Source organism: Lonchura striata, chromosome 3 (assembly GCF_050655825.1).
Source record: "Lonchura striata isolate lonStrDom1 chromosome 3, ASM5065582v1, whole genome shotgun sequence".
NCBI lineage: Eukaryota > Metazoa > Chordata > Aves > Passeriformes > Estrildidae > Lonchura > Lonchura striata.
This window is the reverse complement of record NC_140705.1, coordinates 18,203,472-18,223,305: the sequence shown is the minus strand read 5'-3', so window position 1 is coordinate 18,223,305 and position 19,834 is coordinate 18,203,472. Positions and strand designations below refer to the sequence as shown.

At 35.1% G+C, this 19,834-nt stretch overlaps 1 protein-coding gene across 2 annotated transcripts in view; it reads left to right on the top strand.

The window, feature by feature from the left end:
* Positions 1-19,834, top strand: part of TRAPPC12 (trafficking protein particle complex subunit 12) — a 49,195-nt gene that overhangs the window by 11,070 nt on the left and 18,291 nt on the right. For both annotated transcript variants that reach the window (XM_021551200.3, XM_021551201.4), the window contains exons 4-7: positions 1,275-1,388; positions 2,222-2,360; positions 13,979-14,091; positions 18,776-18,848. In XM_021551200.3, coding sequence (XP_021406875.2) covers positions 1,275-1,388; positions 2,222-2,360; positions 13,979-14,091; positions 18,776-18,848 — 439 coding nt within the window. The remainder of the gene's footprint in view (positions 1-1,274; positions 1,389-2,221; positions 2,361-13,978; positions 14,092-18,775; positions 18,849-19,834) is intronic.

The window sequence follows — 19,834 nt, the reverse complement described above, 5'->3', positions numbered from 1 at the left end:
CTCGGAGTCTGCCATGCTGTTTCATGGTCTTGCTGACAGCCAACTTTTACATTTCCAGTGGAACTCAACTTTATCTGGCATTTGACAATGCAGATAGGAGAGGTGAGGTGGTCAGTGCATGGTGATCTCTGTTGTGACCTGTTTGTGGCCTGTGTGGCTGCAAAATGGGGGCCAGAAATTAGGAAAATTCTTCAGTTGTTATTACTGTTTTTTTTCAGTGTGACTGCTGTATCAACGTGTTTTTTGAAACACTGGAGCGAAATTAATAAAATACCAATTCAAGATTAGTATCTGGACTTTGCAATGATCAATATAAATGTATTTTATTCCTTCACATTTCATCAGACAACAGGATTATTTTCTATTACAATTATGTTTATGTATTAAGAAACTATTTGAAAAAAAATATTACTTTCAGGAATAGCATATATTTACTTTACAATGACCTGCTGGATATGTCTCTTTAAAAACTCCTCTGTATAATAAAAAAGTATAACACCTTAAAACCTGTGAAGCATTAATCTGTGTTTTAAATTTTTAGTTTGTTGCATCAGACTATACAAGGCAGAAACATTATTGGGATATTTCCATTGAGAAACTGATTAACAGTGTGAGAGTATAGTTTGATTTGTATAACTAAGAATGTTTTTGTTATATGAATAAAAAAAAAGAGTATTTTGAAATTAGTAATTCAATGGAAATACAAATGTTTATGTTTTGTAGGTGAAACAGTAGTTATTGTTCTGAATTTCTCATTTATGCATTGTATTCTTCCTTGTTCTTTGTTTTTGATTAATAGGAATTTTGTATCCTGAACAATGCTAAAAGTTTATTTTCATTAGGTGAAGTGTACTAGGGGTTATAATCTGAGTTTATAAGTCAGTGAGACAAGAATGATCATTGAATACTTTATGACCGTAGAGTAACTTTGGTATTATTGATAATATTGGCAATATTTTTCTCCTTTTTTTTAGGAGAAAACAAAATATTGAATATTATAGTATATTCATTTATATAATCAAACATGATCTAGCTTTAGGTTTAGAATTCCATATGGTATTGTATATTCTTTTGTTTTAGTGACCTGGTGATATTAATTTCCCTTTTTGCCTAATTAGACATGCAGCTTTGACAAATGACATTCTGCTTCTCACCAGCCAGCTCTCTTGACCTTGTCATTATTACTGATGGGTACATGTTGCTGCTGCAGGCAAAATCAGCAGTTGTGCATTTTAGGGACTTGATGATTTTGCTTCTTATTGTTTTCTTCCCAGAGCAGTAAAAACTGGAGGGCAGCAGTTGACTTGTGTGGGCGGCTTCTAACTGCACATGGTCAAGGCTATAAAAAAAGTGGACTACCCGCTAGCCATACAACAGATTCTTTACAGGTAAGTTTAAATATGCCTTTGCCACCTTTTTACCAACAATATACATAGTGGCAATTTTTTTAACATGATCAAACTTCTTTTCCTAATTGTAACGTAGAAACTGAGGTTATTTTAGTACTTTAGCAAGATACTTTTTCTGTTTGCTTATGTAAAGTAGGCCTTCATTTAAAACAAACTTAGTTTTTTTAAGGAAAATCCAATCTTGTTTCTTTTTAAAGGTTTTTCCATTAGTAAAATGGAACATGTTTTGCTGTTTTGAAAGACTCGTTCTACTATAGTTCATGGACCTATCTAGATTGTGAACTTTATAGTAAGATTCCATGTTAGAAATGTGTTTCATGTTGCTTAGAAAAGAAGAATCCAAATTAATAAGATATTTGAAGTGATTCAGATGTGTCCAGATGAGAACTCATGTTTTTGACCCTAGTGATTATAAAGCTCATGGAGCTTCTCTTTCTCCAAAAGATTTTAAGGATATCCTTGTAAAGTCAGGAAAGCAGTTAAAATACCAGATTGATAATTCATGTTAACTCATTTCAAAGAGAGATGTTCTAAATTTGAGGCAGGTTAGTTTTTGAACTTCACCTTTGAAATTGTTTATCTTTACAAACAATTAAACCTCGGTCCTCTGAGCTTTGTTTTAATGATTTGCTAAAAAGTACTATGTTAAAGAGCAGGTAAATATAAATCCTGATTCTTTTCAGTTACAGAGAAACTTTTTACTCAGCTTTTATCAGAAAAAGTTGAAAAGTTGAAATTGTATTGCATGTGGCTTTTGATTGAAGCTAATAACAGACTTTGTCTTTCCCTTTTTTATATGTATTAATTTCTAGCTGTGGTTTGTGAGACTAGCACTGCTGGTAAAACTGGATCTGTTCCAAAATGCAGAAATGGAATTTGAACCATTTGGAAATTTAGACCAGCCTGATCTTTATTATGAATATTACCCTAATGTATACCCTGGACGTAAAGGTAAAGCACTTGATTTATGAAATACTTTTATTTTTTTCTGTTTTTAACAGTAAATATAAAATATTGGCTGGATTCAGTGGGTTTTTAAGGCTAAAGCATTGGAGAGTGATGGATATGTTGGTTTTGGTTTGGTTTTTTTCCCCAGAAGAACATTATTGATGAGTACATTAAAGTATTGCTCGCATTAGGGAGGTGGTGATAAGAACTAACAACAGTTAGAACAATATAGGTAGGCAGTGTATTTCAGATGCTGCTACAGGGGAATGTTTTTAACAATAAGTGTAATATTTTTGTTCTATGATACTGAAATTAAAAACTACCAACCTTGAATAGTTCATTTTACCCAAAATCAGACTTGAAAGATGATGAGAGAATTTGTGGAAACAGACTCTATAAGCTTTTTTCTCTTCAGTTCATCCATGTAGTATCACTAAGCCATTTTTAATACTTGCACGTCCTCATGCCACAGCAGGTGTTATTTCCTGGTTTCTAGGATTAAAAGGAAAAAACTGAAATCTAGAAGTAAGTTAATAATTCTTCATTGAAACATGATTAAATGTAATATTATTTGCTATATAATTGAAAGTAAGTAAAATCAGAGATTTACTGTGTGTCTTATTATTGAAGAGAACAAAAACACCAGCTTCAATTCTATATAAGCAGTTTGTCTCAAGTTACAAATACACTATTTTCCACTGCTCCCAAATAGTCCATAGGTTAACCTCATAGTTCCACTACTCAGGATATTCTAGTTCTCCAGAAGTCTGGGTTTGAAAAATTGCTATTTTTAAGAGCAATTTTGCTCTTGTTCAGACTATTTGAAATTTTATTTTCTCTGTAACTGTTATTTAGAAAAGAATAACTCAGTGATGCAAGTACACTGTGGAGTGTTCTTAATGTTCTTTGGCTTTCTTATTTGAACCACTGTGTAATACAACATTTGGAGGAAGCAGTTGTTACAGGCAGTGCCACTCTGAAAAATTACAGTCCATTTTACATGAGATGCTGGTAGCCTTGATGGGGTAACCTAGAAAGATAAAAGATTTTGAGGTTTCTGAGGAAGGGAAGTTGGTGTCCAAGAGTTCATGATTTTTTGCAGATTATTTTGCATAGTGATGCAAAAGATCAGTTGCAGCCCAGCAAGGTCAGTGTGGACTGTCTAGAGCAACTCCCTCTGACATTACTCATCATCCTTCAGGTAACCACAGGCAATCCATTGGGAAGGAATTGTGTCAGTTGGAAGAGTGAAAGTGGTCCTGGCCATCAGGTTGGACAGCTTTTTCAATCTGGTGTTCTTAGAGCAGCTGCACACATGATGCTATAGCAATAGTAGTCTTCCACAGACCATATTTATGTCTCCACATCTTTTTCAATATTCAAACTAAGCTATTTTGTCTAAGAAAAATCCTTGCAGGTCATGTCAGTATTTGACATACTTGAGTGCTCATGCCACAGATGATACAGGGAGCAGCAGCTCTGGACAGTCTGGCCGGGTGTTCACATCACCTGTCCTGTGACTGAACTTTGGATCCTGGAGCAATCACTCAACCACTGTGGCTATTTCATACAAGTTATGAGGATATTGATGGTGAAAAAAGGTGAACTTAAGGAAGATAGTCTATTTCATTATTATATGCTTCAGTTAATTTTTAACAGTTGAACATATCAACTGGGACTATAATCTGATCGCTTTAAAGGAAAGTAGGATCAAGGTTGGATGGAGCTGACCTGTTAGTTGCAGATATCTCGTATACATCCAATGTGGTTATTATGTGGGAACAGCTATTAAACTTTCTTTACATACTTCTGAGGAGAGAGAAATAGCATTTTCAGGGATGTAGGAGAACACAAGCAGTTGTTTTTTGTCTAGCCTTAAACTATGCTATGCTGGATAATGGATAAAGAAATTTAGTATACATGCATTGTTAACCAGCTAATTTAAATAATAAAATACAGATAAATCATTCCTATATTTTGGTTGAAATATATTAGTATGAATACACAATCCACTTCTATTTGGCAATTTTGTGTATCATTTTGTGGTGTAATAAGCCTAAAAGAAACTGCTTAATTTCAACATTTTAATTTTGATTCATGGTATATAAATGAAGTAAGCACTTAAAAGTCAATTTAAGAAGTGAGAGTATAGATATAAATTATGGTCCCATTAATTGGGATACAGATAATACTTTGCATAATTTCTTTGTATTCAAAAGATTCATAATAAAAAATATAGTTCATTAGGAAGTTTTCTGGTTTTATGCAGGAAGCAGGGGAAGTTCAAAACTTAGAGCAATGAGAATAGCCTTCCATCCATTAATCTCTGAGAGATCTATCTCAAAGAATTTAAATTACAGGTAACTGTATGAAAAGTGAAAGATGCTTTTCCATTAATGTAACTTAACGTGACCAATATCATCCTCTTAATTTCCCTCTGAAACTGGCCTAAAGCTGTTTTGCTTTCAGCAGTGCTGCTAATCTCCATTTCCTCCTCCTATTTTGTATGGCATTTGCAGCCATGGTGTGCATTGATCCCACTATTGTTGTCTTTATCACGGCTGTAAGATCTAGTCCTTCTGGAATCTTCCTTTCCTGGTTTCTATGGGCTCTTTGTTCAGTCATCTGCATTGCCTGTAGGAGTGCAGCCTCTCAGGACACTGATTCTGCAGGGATCCTTGTGTTGGCCAGTGGGGCTGGTTAAGGCACTTGTAGATCATTCCTGATTGATAAGGAGCAGAGAACTGACTGTTCTCATTTTCTAGTAAAATCTTATAATTCCTTAGTTGTAGATTTATCCTATTTTTACATATATTTTTCTTTCATAATGGGTAGATCCTTGGGTCAGGAACCCTGTTTCAAATTGCTTCCTGCACATCTTCATTGTTCTGTGTGGGATACGTAAGGCTGAATTTTTGTCATGGTTCTCATGACAGATGGATTTCAGGATTTTTTTTAAGGGTTTTAACTATATTTACACAGTCTGACCCACTTCTCTTCATACTGTTTGTGTCTGTGTTCCTTGTGATACATAATAAACTCTCATATGATAGCTTTCCTAACCTGAGACAGCCTTTCCGTTGGTAATACCTATGTGTTTCTGAACCTGTGAGAGCAACAATTAAAATGCTACATTAACATGCTATTTCATTCTTCTATGAGGCAATTTGGTCTTGTTTCTGGTTAATACAGCAGTAAGTTCCAGAAGAAATAATGCTACCAACATGAGTCTTCTAAAGCTACAAAACTTATTTAATTTATATTATAATTATTTTATTTATTATATATATTATAATAATTTATTTTGTATTTCAAAGGAGGGAAAAATAAGCTATGCATCAGTAAAAATTTAACTTCTGTTCCCCTGATCAGAAGTTTATGTAATATGGGGTGGGGTTTCTTTCCCTTTACCCTTTTCATTTTCTTTCTGATGATGCAGCATCATCTGTATTCCTCTAAAAAAAAGCAATCTTCTGTTCTGTGGTGGGAAGGACCTAAATGAGGAACATGGCATTAAATATCTAGTTGTATGTGTTTTAGAAACTTACTTCATAGTGTATTTGTTCCCTTGAGCTCTGGTTTCAATGCCAACACAAGTTTTTAAACGGGTGGCAGTGCTGTGAATAGGATACACTAGTGTGTCCTGTGATAGGATAGCACTTCTGGATGGGTAGTGATGATTTAAAAAAAATAACAAAAATTTTATATATATACATAATATTTTTTCTATAGATATAAAATAGTGTGAGTCTAGATAGCAGAACTGCTTCAGCACTTTTCACTACTAATATTTTTATGACATTAGTAATATCCACTGTATTTAGAATTTTTATCAGAAATACATGAAGATAGAAAAAATTTGTGTGTGATTTCATTTTTAATGTGTCCTTAGTTACTCAAGCCATGGCCTTAATTTGTTTCTTTTATTCAGTTTTGAAATTCCAGACGTTCTAAAGGAATCATATCATACATGGTCTAGAACTGTCACACCCAACCCATGTTGTTAACAAGTTTGCAGCACTGATGTATAAGATAAACTGTAATAATGGTTACTACATTTTGTAAGCTTATAAAATAGCAAAAATTGTGGTGAGAAACTTGTTTTATGTCTGTTGATACAGAGATACTGCGTTAACTGTGAAAACACTTATCCAAAGTATTTCTCTAATACCCACAAAAGACATTTTACAAGCATCTGGACTGTGTATAGTGCAGACGACTAAGTACAGTTGAAAGGTCAGCCTGAAGCTTGGTCCCGTTTCTGACTGTCAGCCTGTGCCATGGTGCCTGGCTCTCGGTGGCCACGGGTGGAGGTTGGCCGGGGGCTGTCCCGCTGGTGGCCGCAGGGCAGACACGCGCGTGGCCGCTGCGGTGGCGGTGATCGCCGCGGTGTGAGGAGCACAGCAGGGCACAGAGCACGGGGAAACCAAGGCACAGGAATAAGGGAAGGACACTTGTCTGAGTCTCCAAGGATTTAATCCCAAACGGGGGTGGAGCAAGTGACAAATCTGAACCTGAAGGGGCTACTTTTAAGGGATGGGGGGAATGCAGGGAGGACACAACCTGTGACCAACAGGAGGCATTAGGAGAGGGGTGCAGGGTAAGGGCTCCCCAAGAGAGGCCAACACAGGGAGGGAGCAAACCTCACAATCCAGTTCTGCTTCGAGGAAGGGATGAGGGACAGGGAACACTCCAGAACCAAAGGAGTGTGCTATCTTTGACAAGGGAACAAGGGTGGATTGCAGGTGGATTGACATGTGGATTGACATACATTTTGTCAGGGAAGACTGTGGTTAAACAACTCAGGACTGAACCATTAAGGAAGCCAAATGGGCTTTATTATAGGAATATATATATATATATATATATGTAGGAATATTTAATATTCCTATAACAAGGAATATTAAAACATACTACAGAAGAAAAAACTGTAAAACAGATTATCACATGCCATAAGTAAGGACAAACTTGGACTGGAGAAATTCTCTCTTTTATGTGATGCCTCTGCAATGGTGTTTGACCACTTTGAGTTTGCTGTCTTCCTTTCTTTTTCTCTTCTATTTGTCCGTGTCAGTAGGAGGCAGGCTGGCTGAAGCTTCCTTTTTTTAATTTATGGGGTCTGATGATGCTATAAATCATCTTTTTTTCCACATTCCTCAGATTTGGTTAGTGGGATAACTGTGGCAGAATGTGGTGTGGGGAAAAAAGATTAATAATAATAAAAGGATTAATAAATAACAAAAGCTTGTGGTAGGCAGAGAAACAAAAGAAAATCAATTTAGAAACAAAGATAAGAGAAGAAATGCACAGGCTAAAAAAATTATGTCTTAGAGAGTGCTCCTCTTTGTTAATAAATTTTGCAGGAAAGCAGAAAAAAAAATACTCCACTTTATTGTTACACGTGGTACTGGTTTTTTTCCATGTGTTACCACAAATACTGCCTTAATACTCCCATGTCAGACTGATTGAGTCTTGGCAGTTGCTCAGGCGAGCTCTTCATTCAAGCTCATGTTGGCAGTAAAAAACATATTAAAATCTCTGGTGGAACTGGTTACCCATTATTTTGTTGTCATGATTGTGTACCTCTCCACTGCCTCTTTAAATTCACTGTTCTTTTGCTTCAGAGCTACTGTAAAGAGCTACTGTAAAATCAGCTAATACAGCTTGAATAAATACCACTCAAATGTTGTGGTTCCAGTTGTTCAGGCTTCTTAGACATGCAAATAGAATTTTTTCTGAAGTAATACAAATATTTTAGTTAAGAAATGTATGTATAATCTAATGGGGTAGAGTACTACTAAAATACTTAATTGTCCATTCTTTCCCAAGGCTACATAGTCTCATTGAAAATATTGCCAGCTCTACACAGGATTTCTTAATACTATGAGCAAGTAACTAATTTCTAAATTCTGCCTTATTACAGTTATCAGTAGGCAAGATTCAGAGTGATCTCTTTGCTGCAGGACAATTTTTGTGGTTTTCCTGCATTCTTTCTGTTATGTTTTCCTTTCTTCAATGCAAGTAACTCCAAATTACTGAAAAAGTATTTTTGAAACTTTTTAAAGTTTCAAAATCTGATCATGATTTAGAGTTTGTGTTCTTAGGTCATGTGCAGTTAAATTGTAAAGTGTCTGGGAGTATGTAATTTCAGATAAAATTTTCAAAACGTGTTCTTTAAATGGTTACAAACATTTATTCTCCTATCTCCAGTCTCTCTGGATTGAAGGAAATAAACAAAAACTTGGAAACTAGTCTGTTGAACTGGAATTTCTAAGTGTACTTTTAATTTCTAGTCAGTAAAGCTAGGATTTGAAGTTCCCTACATTATCCCTCTTAAAAATCCTATAAATTACACAAATACACTGTTGATACAAGTATGTTTGTGCATATAAAGGCAAGCATATATACATCCCTCTGTATATATATATATGTGTAAAGCAGAATATTTTTCCGAAACTCGATTTTGTGTATTTTACTTTTACCCAATAAAGGAATGAATTGTTTCTTTTGGTTTGGTTTGGGTTTTTTTTGCTGTTATAAAATCCCACTTTATCCTTTCAGTAATTGATAATCTGCTCTTCTGTTTCTTTTGGGCATTTAAGATTTGTTGAACAAGCTTTAGAATGCAGATCAGAAAGCATTTCTGGTTACTGGTTTGCAACAAGAAAATTCAAGGATAAAATAGCTGGTCATTGGCATATTCTTCTCTGCTCCAAAAGGGCTGTAGATGAGGGCTGCAGTTTGAGTTTGATTGACATGAGGTGATGTTTATGTTTTGACAGTTATGAAAATGTGCAGCTGTTCATAAAGAAATAGAAATTGAAATCTGTGGTCTTAGAAAATTCTACCTGATCTTGCTCTTTCTTCCATCTGTTCCCATGCTTTCAGTGTATCCATTTTCCTTTCAGCAGACCTTTTTTAACTTTTTAGTTTTGCCTTTTGTATGATGATAATACATAGATATATATATGCACATATGAATGAGATTAATTCATGTGAAAGTGATAAACATCGCATTCTTTGAAAAAAAGTCTCCAGTGTATTTAAAAATAATTGCTAAGAAAATGGTCTTAAAATTAAACCATGTGCCATTATATATTTTTTATCTATTATTATGAAACACCTAAAGAGGAGCAACAGAGGTCAACTATAAAACTTCAAGCTAGAATAAGACCTGTTTAACTTAAAATAACATTTCAATATATAGCAGTAATTGTAGGGTATTGCCTTCTGTGGAAATTATCTAAGCTTAGCTGGCATAGTTTTACTGTGTAAGAGGACATTACTGTTGAAACTGGAAGTATGAAGTAGAGAGCAAAATCCATTCTTCTATGCTCTTAACTAAACATTTTAATTACAGGTTATGCTAATTATTTTAAATACTTCCTTGACATGTTGCCCTGTTAAATGCAGTGCTGAGTGAAATATAATAGTATATGGGTTTGATTCCGAGTAATTTTGCAAAAGACAGTCTATGATAAATTCAGTGTTTATATAAAATTTTCTTGTCCCTAGTGGGATGCCACAGGAATAGATATGTATGCCTGCTTATAATATAAATCTGTTACAAAGAAATATGTCTTTCCCTGCATGCTTTAAGTGGCCTAAAAGCGAGTAGGTGAAATTTTCCAGACAAGATAATGTAATCCTTAGTCTAACAAGCACATGTATTATTTCTGTTACAGCTGAGTGTTAGTGCAGTCAGTTGTACTTTCTTTTTTTTTCCCAATGTAAATGTGTTCATTGAGGGAAGTACAGTTTTTTTTTTCCCCACTAATCTTTTTTTTTTCATTAAATTTTGTACTCCAAATTCTACAACCTGCCTTTCAGACTTTCCTAGTACTATTATTATTGATCTATTTGAGTCATCAGCAGACATAATTTCCTTCTTCTCAATTTTCTTGTTAAACCAGATAATGTAAAATTAAAATCACAGTGTTTTCTGAAAATCTCTTCTACCTTTTTAAAGTCTCACCTCTTGTCACTTCCAACACAGCTGCTAATCAGTTACAGAATTGCATTGGTGAACAGATCTCTTTACATACATTTTCTGTTACTGCCATGTATTTCTTTTTGAGAAGTGTATGTAAACTGTACTAGCACCTTATAAGTAGCACTTACTGAAAATTTTATGAAATCTAAGTAAATTTATGGCCTTTTTTTTAACCAGAAAATCAGTTTATTTTAGATGCATTTCCCATACCTCATATAATTTAACTAAAAAGAAGTTTACTTGTAGACAGGAATGTATCTGGGAAAATGCAGTTAACCAAAAATCTCAAAAGTTTATAAACAATGTATTTAAGGTCTATATTTGGATTGAATGGCTTGAATAAGTACTGCAGGTTTTTTATGAGCAATTTGCTCATCTGATTTGACCTGAAATTATACAATACTGTTTACATGGACTGGTAAGAAAGCCTTACCAGTGGTAAAAGGGTGTTTCTTTTCTCCTTTCCCCAGCTGTCTCATTTGTATGAAAACACGTGTACATTTTTGTCCTTTCTCCAAAAAAAAAATCTCCTTCTATTCAGAAGGATTACAAGGACTCTGAAGAAGAGGGCAGAAAGAGTAGTGTTTCTGATATTTTAAAGTTAGTAGTTTGCTTAATAAGCAGTAAGTAACAGACATTGATTGGATGGGTTTGCTGGATGTTTACAGTAAAATTTCTTCTGTTTATGTCACGAGTTTCAAAAAGAAAGAGAAGAAACAGATGCTAGAGTTTTAGATGCTCCTGTGAGAAATAGTAATTCAAATTCTGATTTGAAAATTTTTTATAGTAACTAGCCTTACACCCCGAGCCAGCTTTCTTCTGGTTTTGTTTGAGACCTGTCACCACAGTTGATGTACTACTGAGGATCTCACTAGAATGTTTTTTGGTCACAAGCTATGAAGGAAATACTAAGCGATTGAGAAATAATACATCCATACAGTATATTTTGAAGTAATATAGTTCTGAATGCCTATTACAACTGAGGATTTAGTTGTAATAGGAAATAAATCAGATTCCTATGGAGTCTAAGTTGACCTTGAGTCACATTCATCATTCTGACATCCTCTGACACCACTTCTCATGATCTACATTGGTAGTGGGTTGTTCTTTTCTCTCATAGGGATTGTAGTAGAGTGGTTTCATTCAGCAGTACATAAGATCAATACTTAAGAAAATACAGAATTCAAAAAAACTGTATCACAAAACATTGTGTAACTTTTATTAAAAATTGCTAACGTGAGATGTTTCATCTGTGCTCCATTAAATACCTGTCTATTTGTATGTTGAGTTCTGGTACTAATTCAAGTTTTTTGTACAAGTGTTTATTGAATTGACCTTTTGTTGTGTTTTACAAGAGGATGTAAACAGACAAACTTGTTCAAAATTGACAATACTGCAACACAATCAGTAACCAAAATGTTGCTAAACCTTTAGGGTTTTTTTCAGTTTTTTACATGATTTTCTTCCCCTTTTTTTACCTTTGCCTCAGAATTCCCATTGAGTGAAGCAGAAGGTGCATCATCAGTAAATTAAGACTTATCTTCTCCAAAAGAGCAGTACCAAACTAGGCTGGTTTTAGGCACTGCTTTTTCTAACAGGATTACTCTTGGATTGTGGAGTTACTAGAACTTGGTCATTGGAGAGGTGGTAGAGATAGAACCAGCCAGAGTTTAGATTTGTTTCCATAGGTTTGCATACAGTTTGCATGTCTGCAAAGCAATCTTTCTCTGGTATTTTGGCACAGAATTTACTCTTAAATGATTTTCAACTTTCTTTTTGTTGTTGTTTACTGCCTACACTGACTGTGAATCTTCTGTCATGCTTGGCACTATTCAGAATACATACATTAAATATTCCACATATTTTGTGACTGATTGAATCAACTTCTACATGTCTCTTAATAGATCTTCAGATGCAGTTTTATTTTCTTAATGTGTTTTCCACATATGATGATGCATGAAACTCGTGTGCATCCATTACAGGAACAGAGCAGTCCGGGAAGCCATCGGGAACAGTTAGCATCAGCAAAAGAGAATTTATGTAGACATAAGTGGCTTACTGTGAAGGTCATAATTAGTGAGTCTTGTGATTAAAATTTTGTCAACCTTTAAAAAAGTCTAGAGGCAGTGACTCATTTTGTATAGCATTTACCTCTTTGGCATACAAGCCTGTTAAGAACAGGTGCAAAAATCTATTTAGAAAGCTCCTGAATCCTGTTTTTGAGAAAAGATAAAGCAAGAGGTAACTTGAGAGAGAAATCCCCTTAGAATATGTGTATAGCAAATGTACATATTAAAATATTAGAAATATGGTGATGCCTTGGAGTGGCTACCTAAAACAGAGTCTAGACAAAATTAAGATAATAAAAGTGGGTATTTATTGAAGGCCTTCAACAGGTACACCTTGGGGAGTCAAAAGCCTCTGAGGAGCTACACCCAAGATGGACAGTGGTCACAAGTTTTTCATACAGTTAAAAGTTTGGTCCATTTACATATCAGAAGTTAAACTCCAATTACAGCTTCAGGTAATTAAGTCATTTACTCCAAGTTTGCCCCTCCCAATTCACTGTTGTTTACATCTCTTGGGGCCTGAGACAATAAGGTGTCCCTGAGTTTCAGGCCTAGAGAGGAATTGTTTTGTCTGACTATAATGGGAGAACAGCAGCTGACAGGCTGTGGAGTTTTAGAGTTGTACACTAAAGCAGTACAGGATCTGAAAAATATAAAAGCTAAATCCTAAGGCATCGGTGGCGTGGTATTTTGCAAGGCCTACATCCCCATTATGCCAGCTCTGATTTGGTTTCAGTAGTGGTGTTTAGTTTATGTTTGGTATTGTTGTCTATGTATCCAGGATTATGCAGTTATCTGAAAGCAAGATGTTGCACACATTACAGTTTGGGTGAACTCCTGAAACTGCCTGTGAAGTCAGCCAGGATACCCATAAACATAGACAATGAGGTCTTTGGCAGTACTACGACTACTGCTAGTAATAATTATAATAATTTAATAAAAACAATAAGAACAACTGAAGTGGTAGTAATAAACTATTATGAATTTCTTTTTCTCCCCAAATATTGCTTAAAATTCCCTATTCTTTGATGTTTTGAATGAACCAGAATTTTCACAAAAATATGCCAAGAGGTTTTTCATGCCCCAGTTATATCTCTTTCACAAGCATACTTTGAAGGCCAGTAATTTCATTTTATTTCTTCTATATTGGTTGTAAAGTATGCATAACAATTAAATGCTAGTAGTAATGTAGCTGCAACTTAAGTAGACTCCATTTTTTTAATCCTTCATTTTAGTTAAATAAATTTTCAATGAAAACATTGTATTTCGCAGTACAACTTGTTTTTGAAAATTTGAGTTAGATGCACCTTCTTCTTGCCTTTGTGAATACAGTTTACTTGTGTTTCCCTGCTTAAAATGTTTTAAACATGTCACATGATATAGCTGAAAAGTTTCCTATTTTCTCATCTTTTACATTTTTCATCAGTAGAAGAAAAAGTTACGAAGACAAAATGAATTTTGTGATATAGGTACTAGTGAGACATACCTTTTTTAACATAGGCAAATCACAAACTAATCATTATAGCAAACACACTTAACACAATTAATTGTGTTTCTAGGTTCCATGGTTCCTTTCTCCATGAGGATTTTGCATGCTGAGCTTCCTCAGTACCTAGGAAATCCTCAGGAATCACTTGACAGACTGCACAGTATGAAGATAATCTGCACCAAGGTAACAAGCATTTCTTGGCACTAACATTTCTTAATGTTTAAGAAATAAATTTTACTGTCCTTATAAAGAACATTAAGTTTCAATTATGACATTTTTCACTCCATCTTGATGCGAATAAGAAATTTGCTATTAAAAGTAATGAAGTGCCTCTTGCATTTTAAGAGAGATCCTTCCCTTCTCTGTGGTAACTTTGGCTCAATTGAGTAGAACAGAGGACAACTTTCATGCTTTTGCCAGACAAGATGTGGAGTTCATCTTGTCTGCAGCAAGAAAGACAAAAATATCCCTATGGTCCTGGCAGCTTCCTCTGAGGCAGGATATGATAGCCAGGATAAGCTATTGTCTGTGCTGATGGATGCTTTTTTTTTAAGTACAGTAGACAGATAACTACTAACAAATAAAACATCCTTCTTGAAAATATTTCTGATCAGTTATTCTAGATACCTCATTCCAGATTACTTCATTTGTTTGCATTCATTTAAGTACCTTAGGTTTTGGAGCAATTCAAGGACAACTGTAAAAAGAAGATTGTGAAAATGGACAGCTTGTAAAAATAACTGTGTTTTTAAAAGACAGTTGGAAATTGGTGGTAATTTAACCATTTGAAGTCAGGGCTGGTTGATAAAAAACATTGTTGATATATGTTCTGATTTTTGTGTAGAATGCTGTTTGTCTAATAATCTTGATCTCAACTGGAATGTTCAAGAATATGTTTCTAATGCTTACAAAAACTCGTGGCATAACCAAGAAAATAACATAAAGGATGTACACTCATTAGTCTTAATATTTGTATGTGACACTTGGGAACCATTTGGGTTATAACAGAATTAATTGGGGAGCTTTCAACCAAAGCCTCTAGTGTTTTTACCTCCCTATTTTAAAAAGTGGAAAAATAATCTTTGGTCATCCGTATTTACCGAAGGGCATACGAATCATCATTATGTAAATGAGATGATCTTGGAGTCATAAAAGCTAGAAGAAAGGAAAGACCTATTAGCTCACCTAGTCTTTCTCTCTGCAGTGCAAAGTTGTTTTGTAGTTTTTAATGAGCCAGCCTATGGTGCTGAGGCCACATCCCCTGGGAGGTTATTCCAGGCTAATGGTAGTGCATTCTGATCATAAGAAAATTTGTCTTCCTATTTAATTTCTCTTTCTTAATGAAAGGGTGAGGTTTTTTTCCTATCCAATACTTGTTTTTAATCTGCTAAATTCTTTATTGCCTTTTGTTGTATATGTTTTACAGACACCTGTCAACTTTAGATTAACCATTCCATTTAAAGATGGAATGGTATTTATTTTGGTTACTTGTCTTTACAGCCTCCATCTACTTACATATCTCTGGTGTCTGAAGCAGCATTGGAGGTTGGGTGCAAAAATGTTATTTTAATTTTTCCTGAATATATGTTCCCATATATATTTTTTCCTGCAATGTTTTTTACTGTTCCAGTATTCCTACAAGTGTCTAATTGAGATCTGGTTAGATATTTTGCATCTTCTTCTATATGAACAACATTTGGGAAAGAAATTATCTGCAGTGCTACATGGGTGTTGTAGGCTGGGAGAGGAGTCCAGTGAAATTGTTGCTGTCTCTGTGTTATTGCTGGTCTTCCCAACATGAACTGCCTCAATGATTTGTTGCACCTCTAAGTCGGCCTTGAAATAAATAGTCTTTGAACAGCCAGGCAATAAGAGTAACACTATCACAAAAGGATTTGTTATTTTCAAGTGTTCATTTAAAAACATAAGCATCATCATTTTAGTGCTAATAATGCTGAAGACATGCTAAAAGCTGCTTAGCTGGAGACCAAAATGTGAAAAGGAGAACTATCAGGCTAAATCTAAACTCCTCTTGTTTTTAAGTACCTTTGCTTCCCTAGATGCTTCAGGGAGAGCTCCTGGAAATTTATACATTTCATTTTATATTTCACTTTTAAACCCTAATCCCTCAACTGCCAGAGCCATGCTGAGCTCTTCTACCAGGTGAGTGGAGCAGGGGCAAGTGGGTTAACACTCTTGCTTCCTAAAATGTCCTCTTCAAGTGTTACCTCTGCAAAACTTGTCAAAAGTACTTTGTGCTATTTGCCCATCAGCAGCAACTTCTGTAGTTCCACCATTCTCCTTCATGAGTGATTATGTCCCTCCCTGGCCCTTTCATACACACTTTTCCATATCTCCTGGCCTTCTGTTTTACTCCCAAATTGATAAACTTTTCAGTCTCTTAGGCTTGATTACGATAGGCTTCTAGTGGAGAAGGTGACGTAAGTTTTCATAAGCCACTTCAGTCTTGACACCTTGTTTGTTAAGTTTATAGAAACTCTGATGACCAATCTGAGTACCCAAAAAGCCAGAGTTCCAGAAGCACCAAAAAAAAGGCTTAATGGTGGTATGCATATATTAGAAATTCTGGCAATTATAAATAGGGAATGAAACAGAAGACTCAGTGAAGTAATACTAGCCAGTGAAACTAATTAGTGTGCATAAAAATAAGGGTTCAAAACTAGAAAAATAACAGGTCATTAACTGATTAATTAAATGGTAGAAGTGTTCAGTCATATTTTTCTTCATAGTAGGAACATGAGTGGTTAAAGCTATGCCATGTGATATTGCTAGAATAAACAGTTTGCCCCCTAAATATTCCATGTTGATTAAATGGAATAATTTACATTAAGAAGCTGTCAGAATCATTAATGTTACTATTAAACAAGTGTTGGAAAATGGGGAAATACCCAAATACTGGAAAACTGCAGGTGATGTTTTTGTACTTAGGGGCAAAAACCTAGAGATAAACCTAGGGAATAAAACAATTAGCCTCAAATTATCGTCAAGCTCTGTTTTAATGATGTTGAGCTTGAGGTCACAGCTAGATATCCCCAAGTAATGTCACAGAATGGTTAATGTAATACTCTAATTGTATGCTAATATCTAATTCTTTCTTTTTTGATTATTTTACTGAGAATGTTTTCAGAGAAATCCATTGTCTTTTTAAACAAGACAGCATGTTGCCTTGATGAAGGCCCCTCATTGTGTTTATACTATTAAAGAGTAGGAACTCTGGGCCTTACTGAACCTGAGACGAAATCGCTAGATATTTTGTAGGGGAAGAGAAAGATCAGGGTTTTTAGACCACAGAAGGTAGATTATAAAGTGGTTTGGATTTGTGGGAGACAAGAATGTGGGGTTTTTTCTGACAAGGTGTCTTATTATACAGTAGTCATTTAACACTGAAAGGTGGCACTAAGTGATTTCTAGGTGGCTGCGCTGCTTTTGAAAGTGGGACTGAGAATCAGTCTTGCAGGCATGCCACTGCCAGCTCATAAATTGCCACCTGTCAGCTATCTACTGGTGTATGCTCATAGCCTCTCAAAATCTGAGGTAAGGCAGCTCAGTCTAGCCCTCTGACCAAAGTTTACAGTAAACCATATTACCATGGTTGTCATGGCCTAACAGTTCTTACCAAGCAAATTAGCCAGGCTCAGCTGGCAGGTGGTAAATGTTCTACATTTGTTTTATGGGCTCTCCTTGCTCTTAAGTTCTTTGTAACTGAATTTATGAACTTAACTCCAGAACTTCACTATAGTGTGTGAAAAGGGCTTGGTATCTCATAGAGCAATTTCTTCCAGCTTAATATGTCTAAAATTGGTGGCATGAGATGACTTTCTGGAAGTGCAGATTATCTTGATTGGCTGTAGAAAACACCAACACACTTTCCAAGACCAGATTAATTCTATCAGTCTTCTTTTTTGAGGACTTCCTGTTTTGATTTGAGGTGTGCCTTGTTGGTTTAGGAAAAGACAACTACTTCTTACACTGCCAGAAACTGAAAGCTTTCCTTCATTTGGAAGTGTGCTCAGTCCCCAGAAGAGGCAGGGCTTTGTATTTCCTGTAACCACAGTGGCTGATTAAACAGCAAATGGTCCTATTAGTTTTTTTAAGGAAATCTCAGGCATTATTCTACAACCAAGTTATATATATCTGTAATAAGAAAAATGGGGTGATCTGTGAGAATTGGAAAATTGTAATGGAATTAGGAAAAGGAAAGTTGACTTGTGTTTCAAATGGAGCCTTGCATGCATACTTAAAGGTGCTTTGAACACAAGGTTCATTAAGTATACATTTCCATTCTCCTAGTAAAACAACAAATGTTCGTTTCATTCACTCAACAATTTACATAATTTAAAATCTATGATAAAATTTAAAAAGTGATAAACCCCAAAGTTTGAGAAGGAAAATGTAGTAAGACCTAAGAGGAATACTTCATTGAAGACAAAAATATGGAACTAAAGAAACTAAAGCCCATACTTAGGGTGAGGAAGTCAGGAGACTGTGCCCTTCTCTGAAAAAAATCAGTTTTGGCTTTCATAGTGGTCATTTTATTTAATGTTCATTCTCCGGTGGAGCATATTTCCTGTTCTACTTAACAAAATGTGTATGACCCTAGAGTGTGGTGACATTTAATGTTCTGTAAGTATCATAATTTGAACTCTAACATCCTTCTACAGTATGATGACTTTCTTACTTTGTGCAATTGATCTAACTATGGTAATAACCAGTAATTTTGAACTGTACCTAGGTGAAGCATTCCTGCATGAATTGGTTTACACAGAGACTGTCCATTGTAGATAATTTGCATTAAATATATAGTGCTGTTTAAACTCATGTTGCTACTTTAAAAAAATTACTACAGATACTAGAAAATTTGGAACAAGGCTTAGCTGAAGATGGAAGTATGACTAACATTACACAGGAGAACAGACAAGGTAGGTATTAAACATTTTTTTTCACAGACATTGTGTTTTTATTGCTTACCTAAGTATGCCAGAAGTTTTCATAAGATGGCCCCAGACTGGTTAAAACTATATTTTTCTAATCTTATTGCCTACTCAGCCCCTGAAATTATATACCTTGTACTACTTTTTGCTGGAATTAATTTTACAGTTTTGCCCTTGATCAAACTTGTGCAATAAATCAATTTTTTTTCTTACTTTGGAGAAACAACATGGCTGTTATCCTTTAGTGATAAATATATAAATGTTTTGCTATTGCAGCTAGATAGCCTTGGCTGACTGACTCCTCTCAAACCTCATGTCTGCCATCCACTCAGTTTTTTCAGATTGAACTACCACCATACAGTGGATTCTCTGGCTTAGGGTGCTGCTGGACACAGGGCTGAGTCTCTGTAATTGCATGGTACTTAGACTCCTGAAATATATAAGGCACTCTGTAGAATAATATTTAGATTATATTGAGCTATGTAATAATTTTCATGATTGTATATCCAATTATGCTTTCTCCTGTTCCTTCTATCTTAGTGATGTTGCTTCAATAGTATAGGGCAAATTACTGCACAAAAAAGGGTGCTCAGAACAAGCTTTTTTTTAAAAAAACAGAATTTATACTTATGAGGTCATTTGAGTTGAAAATTTCTCCTCTTGTCAAATTGAAAATTTGATAAGAGGAGACATTTTAGACATTGCTGTGGGATTGTATGGACCCCTTGTGATGCCTAGCAAGTTCAAAACACACACCAAGAAAAAAAAAAGCTTCCACCTTTAGCTAACAGTCTAAGGAATGTTACAAAGTTCTTTCTAAAAGATCGTTCACAAAGAGCCCATGGAAAGTATATAAGTCTGGCTCTGAGATAGAAGAGGCTGGATAGAGTTAATAGCAGAAAAAAATTACAAATAATTCCTTATGACTGTCTGTATGGAAGAGTGCAGACCTGTCTGAACTTTTTGTCTACCTG